At 46.5% G+C, this 18,224-nt stretch overlaps 1 protein-coding gene across 1 annotated transcript in view; it reads right to left on the bottom strand.

Annotated features, from left to right (window-relative positions):
* Pcnx2 (pecanex 2) overlaps window positions 1-18,224 on the bottom strand; it is a 158,332-nt gene that overhangs the window by 111,547 nt on the left and 28,561 nt on the right. The window contains exons 9-10 of the mRNA XM_051201422.1: window positions 9,200-9,335; window positions 1,949-2,094 (exon numbers count right to left, since the gene is read on the bottom strand). Of these exons, the coding sequence (XP_051057379.1) occupies window positions 1,949-2,094; window positions 9,200-9,335 (282 nt within the window). The remainder of the gene's footprint in view (window positions 1-1,948; window positions 2,095-9,199; window positions 9,336-18,224) is intronic.

Here is an 18,224-nt window from a genome sequence, read left to right as displayed (position 1 = left end):
AACCCATTTGTGTTAATCTATGTATTTCCACGTGGTCTTACCCGGAGCCGGCTGCTGCATATTGCTCTCTCCGGGCTCTCCATCTTGACTCCTCCTTTCTACTTCCTATTTCCTCCTTGTCTCCTAGTCCCTCCTATCTTCCTTTCCTATTGGCCAACAGTACTTTATTATTAACTAGTATGAGAAACATATACAGAATGACATCTCCCATCACCTTAGTTTAGATGCTGACCTGACAAACAAGACAGATGAAGGTGGGGCTTGAGTGTTTTCCAAAAGGCTGAGGGTGGGGTCGGAGACTAGAGAGAGTCAGGAGCATGGACATGCCTGGAAATGTCTGAGAAGGATGGATGGAGGACCAAAGGCAAAGGGGAGGCTGCAACTATGGGCGCCAGGAAGCTGCCATTTAGAGCTAAAGGATTAAGAATGGGGTTAAACAACACAAGATGAGGGCCGCAGTTTAGGGGTGCACAGCGTGGCTACCTCTGTCCCAGTGCACAAGCGCATCTCATCTACTTCCCCTATAGCCTGACAGTTTGCCTGTCACACATTCTCAGCTGTATTTGCTGGCAGTTCAAGTTTTCCCATACAATGTGAGGTTTACTGACACTTCCCACTAAGCATCAGGAGTAATCTATGGATGTCTTTTGAAATAAAAGCTCAGATGCCATGATATAGAAACATGTAGGGAGGGTAGCGAGATGGATCAGCAAGGAAAGCACCTGCCATCAAGTTCAATCCCTCAGACCCACGTGGTGCAAGGAGAGAGATGACTCCAAATGTGCACTGTGGTGGGCAGGCATGGGTGTGTGCAACACACACACACATACACACACCTATAAAGAGATTCGGTTTTCATGTGAGGGGTTAACACAACCTATTCCTTTATACAGAAAAATAAAGTACTATTTAAAATAAATAAATAAATAAATAAATAAATAAATAAATAAATAAAAATAAGAAACCTCATCTAGCAGGATGCATTATCTTGGATTACTAGTCACGTATTGGATGTTCCGCTCATGTGCATGCCTTAGGATAACTCAGTATTGTTAGCAAAGTGATTACAACGCTATTCCCTGACTTGTGGGTCCTGAAATTTACTGCTGTAATTTTGCAAGACTATCGTTTTTTTCCACATGTGATCACACCATTTAAGACATGACTGTACCATTACTGTAACAAGTAGTCACTGGGGGACAGATGGCAGCTAGATAGCCCTGCCCCAGAGGCTGGCAATGGGCTCTGAACAGACCCTGCTGTGCGAGCATTAGTGATCATACCATCAATTTTTAAACCAATTCCTACCGGAGCCACAGCCTCTGAAAACCCTAATATTGTCCCCCAGACATCCTGACAGGAAGCCCACAAACAGGATGTCCCACTCTAAGCCCATCTTCATCACCATAGCAAACTGGAACCTCCCTGCTTTGCCCTCCCAGGCTCTGTGTCTCCATTCACAGAGTGTTTTATTTTAGGAAACAATGGTAAGAGGGGGCAAAAAGGAGGGAGAGGCTTAATCGGGGAGCAGCACTAAGTTAGTGTACAGCAGAGGGGAGAGAGAAGCTGAAATCCAAGCTGTGCAGGGGACAGGTAAGCATCACTCCCTTTAACCTCCCTTGCATTCCAGGGCCACGGTTGCTCAGGCAAGGCTTGCCTCCCACTGCTGAAACTGAAAGCCCTCCTACCAAAACAGGACAGGGTATGAATAGACCAAAGCAGTCCAAGCAAATCTGCTATCTAGTCCACACTGTTCAATCATCAATTCCCATGGCAACTGTGAAATTCAACATCTAAGTCACTGGAGTTCACAGGAAAGTGGAGTGTGGGCTGGGAATAATTCAGGTAACCTTAGCAAGCTGCAATTTGCATTTTAGGAGTGTTTAAGTATGCTCATTGGTGTCCTCCCTTATATTCCAGCCACACCCACAAGAGCTTGACAGCTTACCGATCCAACAGCGCCAACAAGGTGAGTCGATCATACCAGACTTTAATCCACTTCCCAGGGAAAATGATGAATTTGTAAAACTGCTCTCGGTTAAACTTTCCTTGTGCTGAAGAACGTGATGAATCTTCCAGATCCTGGCTCATGTGCTTTTCACACCGGAAACAAAAACAGAGACCAACAGCAGAAAAGAGTGTTACTGTGGTATGTCCTTGTCACAAGCGCATCCCATAGCTTAAAAACCACAAGGGTGGGGGAGGAGGGCTGGAGAAATGGTGCAGCGGTTAAAAATGCTGTCTGTTCTTACAGAGGATTGGGGTTCAGTTCCTAGTACCCACGTGCTAGGAACTTTCAAAATACAAAGCCTGGAGATTGAGCTCAATGGTGGAGAGACTGCCTAGCACACTTGGAGCACACTTGGAGTTCAACTCTAGTACTGAAACAACATCTAAAACCAAACCAAAACAAAACAAAACAACAACAACAAAAAAAGATCAAATTCTGAAGCCAACATATTTGGTTCAAAAGGGCCAGCCCAAGAAAAGAATAATGATTAAAATTACACCAGTTCCATGAAGATGCTACCATTGAAATTCTGGCTCTCACCATTTAAAACACTTCTGCTCACTAAGTCAAGGTACACCTGGGAAGTAATTATTATGCAAGACAAGAGTTCAAGGAAAATATTTTAAGTGGTTTAATTTTTAAATTGTTATTAAATATAACACTGAAGTAATTTTACTCCAAATGCAGAGGCTTTCATTGAAGGTAACTAGGTCACTGACAAAGTCTGCCCTAAGAAGAGAATGAGAAGGGGCTCAGCCAGCAAAGGGCTTGCTACAGAAGCATGAAGACCCCAGTTTGCTCTCCATGATGGAGTGTGCCTGTACTGGGGAGGGAAATGCTAATGGATGGCTGAGGATCCCCGATAGGCCAGTTTAGGTTACTTGGTGAGTGCCAGCCATGGAGAGGCCCTGTTTCAAAAGAGACAATAAGTGATTAACCACAGCTGAGGTTGACCTCTGGCATCTGCACATGTGAGCATTCATGTACATGAGTCTTTGTGTGTGTGTGTGTGTGTGTGTGTGAGAGAGAGAGAGAGAGAGAGAGAGAGAGAGAGAGAATATGTATGCTAGTTATTCAGAGTCTCGTGCATCTAGAGATGACTTAAAGATGAAGCAGGAAGTGGAGGGGGTGACCAAATAGTGACCTTGTGAGGAACTGGAGTTTGGAATAGGAAACCAAGTAGAAGGTGGGGTGTCCACCAGCATCCATCTCTGCAGTCTGGGACCCCAGCATTCAGATGAACTTAATCTACTTTGTGGCCAGCTCCCCACCCAGGAGGCTGCATGGAAGAGTGCCTGCCTCAGGCTGAGTGTGGGATGATGGGCACCCACAGCTCTCCTGAGGTTTCAGGACCACTAGGTCTCCTCCTCCCACATGGGCAGGTTTGCAGCCCTTATTCACACTATATGGATGCTCCAAATCCCTCAGAGGATTTACCTTAAAGCATCTCTTCACACCTAGCAGAAACAAAAGTACACTTTAATCTGAAAGAGTGGAGCTTTGATGTGTGTATCAAAGAATCACACAGATCAAAATACAAGGCAGAAGAGACACATAAGCAAACAAACAAACAAACATGCCAGCCTGTGCTAGAGTCCACAGGCTGACAGATCACACACACACACACACACACACCACACATACACACATCACATACATACCCCCCCACACCACATATACCTCTCACACACACACCACACACACACCCTCCCCACACACATACACATCACACACAACACACACATACACACACAAGCATACACAGACACACCACACACACACCACACCCACACACACACAACCACATACACACCACATACCCCCCCCACACACACAAGCATACACACATGCATACTACACCACACACACAAGCACACACACACACTCCACACACACAAGCATACACACACACACACATACACACACCACATACACACCACACATACATACCACACACACACACACACACACACACACACAGTGAGTTTGGGAACTGTAATCATCAACTTCAAGGACAGTTGCTGATATCCAAGAACCTAATATGTGTTCAGAGTGACCCAGATGCTCCTTCACAGACCCCTGCAGAGCCCTGGGTAAGAACCGGCTCTGCCTTCGCGGCAACAACAACATGGACTTGGTATCTCAGCTTAAGGACCAGGATGTTATCCTGAACATAAAGTACTGATGCATAAATAAGGCATGGGAAAGGAAAGCCACCCTGTCCCAAGGACCACCAGCCCCGAGATGGCACCACCCACAATGGGCTGGGCCCTCCCCCATTGATTACTAATTAAGAAAATGTCCTGCAGGCTTGCCTATAGCCCAATCTTAAGGAGGCATTTTCTCAATTGAGGATCCCTCCTCTCTGATGATTCTAGCTTGTGTCAAGTTGACATAAAATAATTCTATTTCAAGACAAGGTACCGTCTTGGAAATCACCTGGTGCTGCATCAGCAGAAACTTGTGCAAACGGTCGTGGACTTGACATTGCAGTAAACCTTACACTCAAGGGTTTTGCCTCAGTGTCCACTGATACAGCATGGGCAAGAAATGCATGCACTAGAGAGTCAGCTTATTGTTCTGGTGATGTGGGGTCCAGGTGTGGCGTATGCATCAGCCAAGGCCAGCAGGAACTAAAAGTCCCCAAAGGAAACGGACTGAGCCTAGAACTCCACACACATGTAGCCAAAGGGAGCAAAATGGCAATGGAGAGAAAAAGAGGTACACAGCCTGTTTCCAGTCCTTGCTAAGAACAGCACACATGCTGTTAGTCCTGCAAATCCTGGTTGCTGCAGGAAGTATGCCTGTGGCTGCCTCCCCTGCAGGTCTCGCCCCTGCAGGTCTCACCCAACCTCTCATTGTGCCCTCCTTAGGTCAGTCTCCCATCCCAACCCAGTTCTGTCTGGGGACTGCAGCATCTGTCTCCTGAGCACCTGATCCCACTGCAGTGGCCATCTCAGTCAGACACAGATGAACTGGCTAAAAAGTTGGGAAACAGTCTTCCCCAGTGCATGTGTGGCTCCTAGAATCAGCGAAGGCCTCCGGCCTCCAGCAAGTGTTTGTTGGGTCACAAGCAAGAGACCATCTCAGTTTTATTTTGTAAACAAAATCTCATTTAACTTCTGGTGATATCCAGTCAATTTATAGAACTATAAGAACTTTTAACAGGGCAATGGTGGTATATGCCTTTAATCCCAGCACTTGGGAGGCAGAGACAGGCAGATCTCTGTGAGTTCAAGGTCAGACTGGTCTACAGAGAAAGTTCCAGGACAACCAGGGTTACAAAGTGAAACCCTGTCTTCAAAAACCAAAACCAACCAACCAAACAAACAAAAAGAACTTTGCAAACTTACCTCCCCCTTCTTGTGATCCTTTCACAAATGTACATATCCAGGATACTTATCCCAAAGAAGGCAGAATAGCACCTTTTATTCCTCTACCTCTGTGTGTGCAGAATAAAACCCCAAACGGCAAGCATTTTATATTTACTTAAAACTGACAAAAGACACTGTGGTGGTCTGAATAAAAATACCCCCCAAAGGCCCATAGGGATTGGCACTATCAGGAGGTGTGGCCTTGTTGGAGGAAGTTTGTCACTGGGGAAGGAGGTGGGCTTTGAGGTTTCAGAAGCTCAAGCTATGCTGTGTCACTCTCTCTTCCTACTGCCTGAAGATCAGCATGTAGAATTCCCAGCTCCTTCTCCGGCACCATGGTCTGCCTGCAAGCTGCCATGCTTCTAGCCATGATGATAATGGACTAAATCTTTGAAACTGTAAGCCAGCCGCAATTAAATGTTTTCCTTTATAAGAGTTGCCATGGTCATGGTATCCCTTTATAGCATTAAAACCCTAACTAAGACAGACAGAAACCCCTCAACAGATTTGGTTGAGCAACAATAAAACTATGGTAAATTAGCATTTTTATACTCACAGTTTTTGTTTTTAATTATATTTATTTATATATGTGCACTACAGTGTGTGTGTGTGTGTGTGTGTGTGTGTGTGTGTGTGTGCGCGCGCGCAGAGGTCAGAGGACAACTTGTGAAAATTAGTTCTCTCCTTCTACTATGTTGGTCCCAGGAATTGAACTCAGGTCCTCAGGCTTTGCTGTGTGAGTCATCTTGCAGGCCCAACTTACAGCTTTTTAAGAGTGAAATGAAGGGCACTGTAGCTGTGCCTGATCAATTGTTGCAATCTCTATTCAGCCTTGAGTTTCTGCTAGAGCCAGTGTGCTTCCGAGACTTGTTGGTGCCTCTGATGTCCCTTCACCTCCAGCTTTTCCACCCAGGGCACCGGGAACAGTCACACCCTCCCAGGCTGTTTCAGTATCTTTGGGGAACCTTCCGAGTAGATCAACACTAATCTGCTAGACATGGGAGTGTGAAAAGAAGGTGGCCCTATCCAGGCCTGGGTTGGGAGGGGACCAAGTCTCTCAGAGTACACATTCTTCCGGGGCTGTCTGCACCACAGCTGGGGTGAGAACTTAGCACTGGCCTGAGATGTAGCTGAAAGGGCTCACAGGCCTACCAAGGACCTCTGTGTGACAAAAGTCCCACAGCCAAGGTCTGAGGGCCTCAGAGGTCCAGGAAAGATGGGTGACCTCAAAGATGCAAGTTGAAGGGGAGAAGCTGTGTGATGCAAGGTCCTCAGAGAAAGGGGCAAATGGTGCAGTCTCCAGTGGTGAAGTGGGGCAGAGCTAACCACACCCAGAGCCAGGCAGGAGCTACACCCACAGCCACCATATTGAATTTATTTATTTTTATTGTATGTGTATGGGTATTTTGCTGCATATGTATCTGTACACCCTGTGTGTGCCTTGTACCTGTGGAACTGGAGATAGACAGTTGTGAGCTACCATGTGGGTGTGGGGAATCAAACCCAGGTCATCTGTGAGAGTAGCCAGTGCTCCCAACCACTGAGCCATCTTTCCATCCATCATTAATCTATTTTTTAAGTAGCTAGCTAACAAGGTATTGCGTACCCTTCTGGCATATCCAGCAATGTGTTCTCCTCCCGCCTTATCTCCTCCTCCCTCCTCTACCCTCTTTTCCTTTTTGTGTCCCATGGGTCCTTTTGCTGACCCCCCACCCTTCCTCGTCACCCATTCTCCCCCTGTCATGCTGCCCCCATCTGAATATTAAATACTGGAATTCACATATGAAAGAAAATGTGGTATTCATTTTTTTTCTGAGTCTAGGTTATTTCACTCAATAATTTCTACAACTATCCATTTTCTTGAAATTTTCATTTTTCTTTATAAATAAATAAATTTCCTATTGTGTATATATACCACATTTTTTATTATCTGTTGATGGACACCTCAGCTCATATTGTTTTCTGGCCATTGTAAACAGAGCAACAATAAACAGGGATGAGGAAGTGTCTCTGTGGTGGGGTATGGGATACCCAAAACCGACAGAGATGCTCTTTTTAAAAGCTTTATTTTTAATTATATGTATATGTGAGTGTGTGGCAGGGGTGGAGTGCGGTGGGTGTGCAAATGTTAGTGCAGGTGGGAACATCAATGCCCTGCAGCTGGAGTTATAGGAGGTTATCCGCCACACAACATGGATGCAAACGTGGGTCCTATGCAAGAGCCCTATGTGTTCTTAACTGCTGAGACATCTCTACTTTTAACTTTTAAAGAAAGGTCCACAGTGAGTTCCATATGAGTGGACTAGTTTTCACTCCCACCAGCAGTGAACCATTGTCAAGTTTCATGACAGCCATCCCCACTGGGGTGAGGTGGTATCTCAGAGTAGTTTTAATTCGCACTTCCCTAAGGACTAGGGATGTTGAATACATGTCAAAATACTTATCGGTCATTTGTGTTTCTTCTTTTGAGAATTGTCTGTCCTTCCCATTAACCAATAGGGTATGAATTTCAACACATGGTATTATAAGACTTCTTTGAGAAATTTTTGCAGAGCCATCTTAAAACCAAATATAAAACCATATTAATTTTGCAAAGGTGAGGCACTTTAGAAGGAACGGGAACTTCGCTAGGAGGAAGGCAAACATGGAGACTAAGAAACTTCACATGAGCTCGAGCTAACCCCATCTGTAATCCTCTCTGTTCAGGCTGAGCCAGGGGAAGCCCAGCCTTCTTGGAAGTCAACCCCAAGAAACCCTTCCCCTAAGAAGCCTGCTGTGCCCCCTACTCCCTTTGGCACAGGCTGCAGTTGCAGCTTTCAGGCAGGCCTGTGTCTATGTCCAGTCTTCCCTGATGCTGCTGCCTGGGAATCCTTGTTCTGGCTCCCCTAAGCCTCATTAAAGCTTGCCTGGGTGACTGGATGAACATTAACTAAGAATTTCTAGTAAAATAATAGAAGGCTTCATGTTTTACACCCCTGTCATCACCCAAACCAACAACAACAAAAACCTCTTCGGAATCAAATATTTAAGAATCTTTGCAGGCTTAGTCAATAAATTCAAGGTTATCATAATTAAAAAAGAAACAGATATTTTAAAAACCATGTGGGGTAAAGTAGAAGAGCCAACTATGCTCTTGAGGGGTTCAGGCATCCAAACAAGCAAAGATCTATATGACAACATGGATGGATTTCTATTGCAACTGGAAAAGTAATTGAGATAGCAGAACATAGTAATGTTAACAGAGTGTTGCCTGCTATTTGCGTGATCTTTGGTCTTTTTTCCCCCATTATTCAGTAGACAGCCCTGTAGTGATGTTTTGTGGGAAACTCAGAGTGACAGCTGACTTATCAGTAGGAGACAGACCTTATGACCTGCTGCTGGCTGGGGAGGTGACTCGATTTTTGAAATGTTCATCGCACAAGCAGGAGGCTTGAGTTTGACTCCTGGAACTCATGTGAAAAAAACCAGGCATGAGTGGCGCACATTTGTAACCCCAGCACTGGGGAGGCAGAGGTGGATGAATCCCTGGGGCTTGCTGGCCAGCCAGTCTAGCTTACTTGGAGCATTTTAAGCTAATAAGAGACCTAGACAGTGTTCCTGAGGATTACTCCAAGTTTGACAACTGAGACTGTCCTCCAGACTCCAAACACACATGTTCACTGGTATAACTGCATCCATACATCATACATGCCCCCACATGAACACATATGTGTGCATGCATGTCACATGCTCTCTGTCTCTCTGCCTCTGTATCTGTCTCTAAGACCCAAGGCTTCTACATCAGCCACTAGCAGCAACACTGGCACACACATACCCGTGGTGTTTCAGACTGTGTCCTTCGAGCCACCATGAGTAACAGCTGCTGCTGAAGGGCACTGACTGCAGGGTCCCCAGACGATGGATCTGGACTTTCTGAAGTCGTGGTACTGGAGGAGCTGAGGAGAATCTCTCTGAGAATGGAAGAAAAGCATTCCTTTGGTGACCATCTTGTATTAGAATACATTTATTTATTACCCAGCAACCCAAGGAGGCTGGAAGTGTTCAGCACAAGAAGGGACTGTCTGGGTCTTGATCCTCATATTCTCTATAAAGAGCTAAAATTCCTGCATGTGAGGCTGACTGAAAACAAAGCCTCTAGCCCTAGGTCCGGACACAGTTGCATGGATGATTGGATACGTGGTGGTCAGAGGCTAAAGTTCTGATTTTCTGTATATTTATGGGGCAGAGGTGACCACTACAGGTAGACCTGGGAATTCCCAGACCCCAGGTGGGAAGAATCAATAATGAGAACCTTTGAATGATGTCACATTGACTGGGAACTTGTCAGGGATTAGACTCACCTAAGAGACACACCACTGGACACGTCTGTGAGGGAGTGTCTACACTGGTATACTGAGGTGGGAAGACCCACCCTGAGTATATATGTGATGTCTTAACATTTTGGACTGAATAAAAAAAAGTTAAGGTGAACACCAGCATTCACCTCTCTCTGCTTCGTGACTGTAAATGTCATGAGACTCCAGCAACCACTTCCCCTGACCATGATGGACTGTACCCTCAGACTGGGCCAAGGCAACCCTTCTTTTCTTGAGTTGCTTCTTCAGGATATTTGATCACAGTAATAAAAAAAAAAAAAAAAAAAAAAAAGGAACTGTCCCACCCCAGCACTCTGTCCACTCCTATAGACACCCCAAAGCAAGAACGTCCATTTACACAAGAGAAATGCTTTTGTAGTGGCTGGAAGGTCTTTGGGAAAGTGACCTTTGTTAAATGGCTTTAAATCTCCATCTGAATATTTTTGGTATCTTAAATCATATGTGGGTTGATGAGACTTAATTCTGCTCTTTGAATTATAGTTCTGGCCCTCTTAACTTTAAAAAAAATTTTTTTTGGTGTGTGTGTGTTCCTTATATGTACATGCACTATGTGTGTGTGCAGTGTCCACTGAGGCCGGAAGAGGGTGCCAGATCTCTTGGAGCTACAAGACTGCCTGATGTGGGTGCCAGTATACTCAGATACTTAGTAAGAACAGCAAGTGTTCTCAGCAGCTGAGCCATCTCTTCAGGCCTCGGCCCTTGCTTAGCTCCGAAGGCAGAAACTAAGACATACTCTGTGTGGCTTCCCAGCCAGGGACCTACATTTTAGGAGACAATATTGGTCTGCTTACCCCATGATTGTTTCTAAGGGAATTCCTACCAAGGTGGCTCCATTTTATCCAAATAGCTGAGATTGCATGCTAATAGGAAGATTCAGGTATGGCAGTGAGGTAAGACTCCATTCTTCCCTGGCCCCAGTGATAAAACTGGTCTCATCATCCATTCATTTATCTAGTTCTTGTCTTGGTTGGGGAAATACCACAGTTCTAAAGAGTCGCCTAGAGACAGGGAAGTTTGTGGACATGTGTTTGCTCTCACACTTTTTTTATGTGCCTGTGCATTCAATGGGGAAGCAGAGGTCAGTCTTGGGTGTTATTCCTTGGGTGACTTCCCCTTTAATTATTTTATTAGTGGAGGAATTGCACATTTGCCTTGTATATTTTTGAGAGTTTCAGGAAGTAAACTCAGGTCACCAGTTGCATGACAAGCACCTTAAGCCATGTTGCTGGCCCCCTTCCCATCTTGTTTTTTGAGGCAAGGTACCTTACTTCTGACTTGAGACTTGTCAATCCATCTAGGTTAGCTGGCCAGCAAGCCCTGATCTACCTGTCTCCACTCCCCCAGCACTGTCACCATGCCCAGCTTTCCCACATGGAGGAGGGGAGATTCAGACTGTGCGACTAGAACCTTATAGACAAACCACCTCCCCAGACAAAACATCTGACATTCCAAGACGTGTTTCATTCTGTTTAGTCCATTTTGAGTGAAGTCTTCAGCAGCCTGCAGCCAGAACTGTGCTAATAGAGGGATGCCAGTGTGTCGGTGGTGTGATCTGACCTCTAACCTCTACTATTCACCACACTCCATGGCCTTTCTCTACTTCTCTCTTGACTTCTGTGTGTTTGCAAACACACTTGCTTGTGTATATACACAGACACACGCATTCTCTATACTTGTTTGATGCAATTTCTGATTGCAAAGGTGATTCAATGAACCCTTCCTAAGAACCATGTCAAGTGCACACCAGGCAAGTCAAAATTGCAGAACCTGAAACTCTAAACCCCAGCATATTAGTCTGGAAAGGAAACTCAAGTCTTCTGCAAGAGTAGTATGTGCTCTGAACAGCTGATCCGTTTGCTGGTCTGAATAGAAAATGATCTCTTAAAGACACCTGTGTTTGAATGCTCAGTCTCCAGCTGGTGGAGCTGTTTTAGGAGGTTGTGAAACCTCTGGGAGGCGGGGCCTTGCGGAAGGAAGTAGGTCACTGAGGGTGAAATTTGAAGGTTATAGCCCAGTCCTGCTCCCAGTCCAGTCTGTTTCCTGACCCACAGGAGTGTGAGAACTTCTGCGTTGTCATCCCTAGCATGGCAGTTCCCCCTGATTCCATGGGCTGGAATTGGTCCTTCCTCTGGCCACTCATGGCTGTCAGGTACTTGGTCACAACAGTGAGACCTGCTCAGTGACACACTGTCCCTATATTATCTGGAATGACTGGTCCCCTGTGTGCACTTTCCTTCTTGCTGGTCAGCTCATCACACCTGCCACTAATAGACTGACTTCATTAGAGTGATCAAGACAGCTTTACACCAGGACTTTGCCTGTTTGCACGCACACTGCTGAGTCGTTGACAAGGTCTGGAGCTCTGTAGTGAGGTAAAATAGAAATGGAGGTTCCTTGATAGGATAGGGTTAGAGACTCAGAAATTTGCTGTGTGAGAGCTACACTGGAGCTAAGAAACCAACTAGACTACAATGCAGGCGGCGAGGGAGGTCATGCTGACACAGGGGCAGGAGATGGGAGAGAACCACACCCCCGTGTGGGGAGCTAGAGACATAGGGACCCTCTCCTGCTGACTATTACGTGACGTGCCAGAAACAGCTCTGCTAGAGAATGACTCCCAATGCTTCCTGCCAAGAAGCAGGGCTCTAATGAGGGGCCACTCATGGGCTTGTTCCCCCATATTATTAAACATGTTTTAATTGCAAAATAATACGCCATAACACTGGGTTGGGGCTGGGTCTCAGTTAGTAGAATACTTGCCTGGCATGCACAAAGACCTGGGTTCAGTTGTCATTATTTCACAAGTGGACCAAGCTGGCACTCAGGAGGTTCCACAGTTCCGAATTATCCTAGACTACATAGTGTGTTCAAGGCTGGCCTGTGATATGTGAGAGCCTGTCTCCAAAATAAATATTAGCCAGAGAAATGGCTCAGTGAGTAGAGATGCTTGTTTTGAACCCCAGGAGAAAAACTACCATCCCCCTCCAAATTGTCCTCTGATCTCTAAACACTCCCCCAAAACAAACTAACCAAAATGTCTTGTAAACTTAAAATAAATAAGTAGCTTTTGTGGGTGAATAGTTTGAATATCTTATTTTATAATCTAAGGGTTGGTTTTATGTATTCATCATTTTTTTCTTTGTTTACTGACACAGGATATCACTGTGTAACCCTGGCCGGCCTGGAACTCAACTATGTAGATCAGCCTGGCCTCAACCTCACAGAGACTCCCCTGCCTCTGCCTTCTGAGTACAGAGATTAAAGTGGCATGCCACCATGCCACGCTGACATTGTATTTTTTTTTTTCAAAACCTTTGGGTGAGTTCTAGAATAAACAAAAGTGGGTCTAAGCCACCGCTTTTCTACTGACTACCTGGAGGAACTTTGAGTAGCACCTGTAAGAGAGAAGTTTTTCCCTCCTGGAGAGTGTGAGAGCTACATAGACTAGACAGAATGTCCGGATGAAGCCTCTACGCCATGCACTTTGTGAGACCTTCTGGTCCCTGTTGCCTCCATTGATGGGGAAGCCGACAGATAACAAGGTGGCTGCCAGCCTTCCCATAGATGACATTTTGGCTACAGGAGCAGTGGGGAGGAGGGTCAAGACTACGCGCATCACATCTAACACAGACTCCAACAGTAGGTCAGCCTTCCTCTCAAGGGACCTCTTTCACTGGCTTTGGCTGGGCCCTTATCTCAAGCATATATTGTCACCTGTGCTGCCTCTCACACAGCCTGGAGGGAAGTCTGTGATTAGCAAAGCACACCTCAAGCAAAGCTGCTTTCCAGGCCTCTTCTCCTCCCGTAGGGCTGTGGCAGCTGCAGCATTAAAGGGTCCTGAGGCCAAAGCTCTCTGCTGTGTTAATGAGCATTATACTGCAGGACGGTTCATTAGGGGATGGCGAGAGACAGTCCCACTTCCTGAAACACGTGAGGGTGGACAGCCCACTCTGTGGAATGGCTGTCTTGATGACACCACCAGGCCTCCAGCAGCCTGAGCCTAGGTTGGTCCCTGGCTAACTAGTTCCATTCAGGGTGAAAGCAGAGGAGATTGCATCAGGAAAGGATGTGGGGGTGGGGGTGGCAAGAAGAGCCAGCCCTGGAAGGGAATCAAGAAGATGGAGGCTAAGCTGGCCCTCAGTGGCTCCAACATGGAATTCCAGCACTTGAGCGGCTGAGGCAGGAGGATAGCTGGGAGTCTGAGGCCAGTCTCAGGGTTAGACCCTGTTACAAACAAACAAAAAGAAACAGGTACATCTAGAATCTGTGTGGGCTGGCTGGGACAGGGTGTGTCTGGGGTGAACAGTGTTTGGTGCTGGTTGTTGGAGTCCCTGCACTTGCTGGCCCTAGCTCCCCCTTCCTAATGAAAGCTCTGAAAGGTCCCCAAACAATCCCAGGGTAATGCTGCTTCCCAGTGACAGAGAAAACATAGGCTGAAATTCTTCATCCTCGCCAGATTTTAAACCAGCAGTTTACTGTGCCCTGGAGAGCGCACCTCTTCTGCCTGCCCTTCCCTGGGTTCCACTGTGGGATGGACGGATGGTGGGATATAAGAGGGGTGCCATAGAAAAGAAGTTAGTGCAACATGCTCACCAGCTGAGGACACTAAAGGACAGCAGACGGTGTGTGTGTGCGTGTGTGTGTGTGTGCGCGCGTGCGTATGTGTGTGTGTGTGTGTGTGCACACGCGCGTGTTTCTAACAGGGAGCTGGCTTTAAGGCAGGGACCAACTCTCCTTTCTTTAGACCACACGAATGAGAGGAAGTCTCTCTGAGAGGCAGCAAAGGGAGAGCAAGTGGATGGAGTGTGCCCCCGTGTGGCAGCTGGGGTGTGTGCAGGTGTGAGGCCTCAGCTTCTGGCTTGGATTTCTGTTCCTGGGACTCTAGGCTGGGGATAAACACTGCCTCTTAACCTTTGTGTCTGAGTCCCCAGAATGAGGACCATTGCCAGACGAACAGTGATCAAAAAAAAAGACTGCGGAATCAGTGAGTGTGGGGAAGAAACGGCAGGAAGGCCCTCTCCAGGCCCATCACCTGGGCCTCCATGTGATCAGAGGCAGCAAGAATTTCCAGGTCTTTTTTCAACGCTGACAGAGCAAAGACACACATCTCTCATTCAAATTAACAGTGACACAGCTTCGTGCCTGAGGTTAAGCATCCCCAAGCAGAGCTGAAATGTGCTGTGCCAAGTGCACTTGACCAGGCTTACTGGGGAGCTCCCACCTCTCACTGGTGTGAGCACCTCAAAGTCTTGCTGCAGTGTCCCTCACTCCTGCTCTTCCAAGCTCAAGGCCTCCACTTCTTTAGAATAAAGCAAAAGTCAGGTGATTATCCCTGGCACACCTCTGCCCGCTTCCCTCCTTTGAGACCCAGGTGCTTTGAGACATCACAGCTGTCGGCTGAGGAGATGGTGATAAAGCATTTGCCTGTCACACACGCATGAGGACCAAGTTTGAGCCCCAGGACTGACACAAAAGTTGGGTGTACTGTTGCGCTCTCATAACCTCAGCACTGGGGAGGCTGAGAATGGTGGATCCTTGGTGCGCACTGGCCTGCAAGCCCCTTGGTGAGGCCCAGGTCCCAATGAGCGCCCTCCCTCCCCTCCAAAAAAAGAAATACAACGTGGACGACCCCTGCTGAGAACTGTACTAACATCAAGGTTGGGACTTTCAAAGGAAAGACAATACTTGGGAAATTTATAGATAAAACTAAATAGAAATCTTTGCTGAACAAAGAATAAAAGTTCTTATTCATGACTGTTAGCCCAGCACCTGGAGACAGAGGCAGGAGAACCCAAAGTTCAAGGCTAGCCTGGGCTGCATGTCTCAAAAAATCAGACAAGGGCTGGAGAGATAGCTCAGGCAATGACATGTTTGCCTTACAAGTGTAAGGATGTGAGTGTAAGAACCCACACAATGTGAAACATGGCAATGTGGGTTTGTAATCCCTGCACTGAGGAGGAGAGACAGTTCCTGGGGGGCTCACTGGGCAGCCAGCCCAGCCTGTTTGGGGAGCTCTAGGCCAATGAGGGACTGTCTCAAATGATATCTGAGGTCTCTTCTGACCTACACACATGTGCACACACACACACACACACACACACACACACACACACACACACACAGATACACAAGGGGGGGTTGGTGTTTTCATTACAAAACCTGAAATTGGAAGTCCAATGTGAAGTGAACCATTTCAACTCTGAACATTCGTTAACTTTCCAGGCAACTTCTTCCATTTCCTGGGCTAATGACCTACTTCCAGATCAGTTTTCAGCTCACTCTGGGCTCTAAACTAGTAAATCAGTCCTGTGTTCCAGTCAGTTAAACATGGAGGGAGTTTATCATGAGGCAGTATTTCCCAGCAGCCCCTGGAAAGGCTGCAGTTCAGGTTTCTGGGGAAAGCAGAGCACAATCAGATAACCTTCCCCAAGGCACCTGCTTCGTGTGTGTGTGTGTGTGTGTGTGTGTGTGTGTGTGTGTGTGTGTGTGTGTGTATGTGTGTGTATGTGTGTGTGACTCAAGGTGCTCAGGGAGTCTCTGGCAGTGGGGGGGGGAAGTGTGCTGTTTTTCAGTGGTTTTTCTTTGGGGGGGGTCAGGAGGGGAAATGAACTTCCTTTCTCAGCTTCCTTCAGGAATTCCTAAAGAGACATGGCAGTTACATGGCCCACAAGTCCCCACTCAGAGCAGAGCATCTGGAACATAAAACTGGCATGTGACAACTAGGCCTCACAATGGCTAAGAGAGTCGCCTTCCTGCCAGTAATGGGATCCAGCAGTTTAACAATTTAGTTGGAGATGTTCCCAGCCACTGAGGTCACCATAGAAGAGAAGAGCTTTTTTTTTTTTTTTCCCCCAGTACCTTCTATGGTAAATAGCTTGTGGAGCCCTAACCAGGCTGCTTCCAGTCTGAAAGTCAACACTTGTATTTGCTTCAGTTGAGGATCCAGAACTTTAAGTGCTAGAGACAGCATATTAAAGCTGCCCTAGATGCCAAGGTGCTGGACCACAGGCTTCTAGGGAAATACCATGTCCTTTCCTGCCCACTCCACAAATGGGTGAAGTGGCCCCTGCTGAGACCACACTTCTCCTGGCAGACACCAGGGGTTTGCTGGCTGCTGTGACAAGTTCACACTGAACTCTGCCATCCTTTTTACCCAGAAGGGGCTTGGTATAATCCTCTAGTGAGGGGCTGGAAGAGCAGCTCAGTGGTAGAGTGCTGCCTGGCATCTACAGAGAGGTGATGGGGTGCTGCTTAGTGATGCAACACCTGCCTAGAATCTTCCCATGAGGCACTGGGGATGGGGTTCATCTGTACTGTACTTGCCTAGCATGCATGAGGTCCGGAGATTCAACTCCCAAAGTGCACATATGCAAAAGAACTCTAGTCTGGAAAGACAGTGCAGAGAAAGTGAAAGAAAGCAAGAATGGGGGGATTAATAAGGAGAAATTAAAGAGAGAACTCAAGTGCATGGGGGCCACTCTCTAAGGTGGTGTGGAAACTCCACAGCCCTTCTCACCCACATGTGATTCAAATTTTATTTTCATTTATGTACATGTGAGTGTGATTACTTGTTTGCATGTGTACCATGCATGTACAGGTGCCCACAGAGTCCCCTGGAGCTGAAGTTACAGATGTCTGAGCCATCCAATGTGACTACAGAGAACTGAACTCATGTCCCTTGCAAGAGCAACAAGTTGGGCCATCTCTCTGGTCCCTGGTTTCAGTTTTTCAAAGCTCACACTATGTCACTGCAATGCATGTTATAGTGGAAGATTGCCACATGCTGTTTGAGCTCACTGAGGAGCTGGCTCTGAAAACACAATTGCACTCCCACCCCCAAGCCTGGGCATGCACACCGGTTCAGACCCAAGTGTATGTTTGTCTCAAAGTGTCCTTTGTCTGGACGGGGCTGCTTCCCTAACTCTGTGACAAGAATGAGAAGATCAGCAAAGCAGCCCAAGAGGTGCCCTCGAGGACAGCCAGAAGGCAAATTATCTGTAGCAGAGGTTCCTATCTGTCCATCTGTCCATCACTTGCTATTTTTCTTTTACTTTGGCTTCCTGTATATGTAATAAAGTCAATTAGCATTTTGAACAATGGCTCAGAAGTTAAGAGCACTGGCTGCTCTTTCAGAAGACTGGCACTTAATTCCTAGCACCCAATGGGTGGCTTACAACCTTCTGTAACTCCAGTCCTGGGAGATCTGGGGCTCACTTCCGTCTTCAAGGGCACTACACACATATAATATACACACATGCAGGCAAAACTCCTATACCTACAAAATTTTAAAAAAAAAAGAATTTAAAAAACAATGAAAATAAACACTTACTAAAAATGGAAAATACAGCTATCATATATTATTCTCTTGACCCAGAACACTGGCATTACTGGTAAATTCAGATCAGTACTTACCTGAGAAGAAAGTAGTATGTATTTATTCAGAAGAAATAAACAAAAACCCAG

The sequence above is a fragment of the Phodopus roborovskii genome, unplaced genomic scaffold (genome assembly GCF_943737965.1).
Source record: "Phodopus roborovskii unplaced genomic scaffold, PHOROB, whole genome shotgun sequence".
In the NCBI taxonomy this organism is placed as follows: domain Eukaryota; kingdom Metazoa; phylum Chordata; class Mammalia; order Rodentia; family Cricetidae; genus Phodopus; species Phodopus roborovskii.
This window is presented reverse-complemented; position numbering and strand designations above follow the sequence as displayed.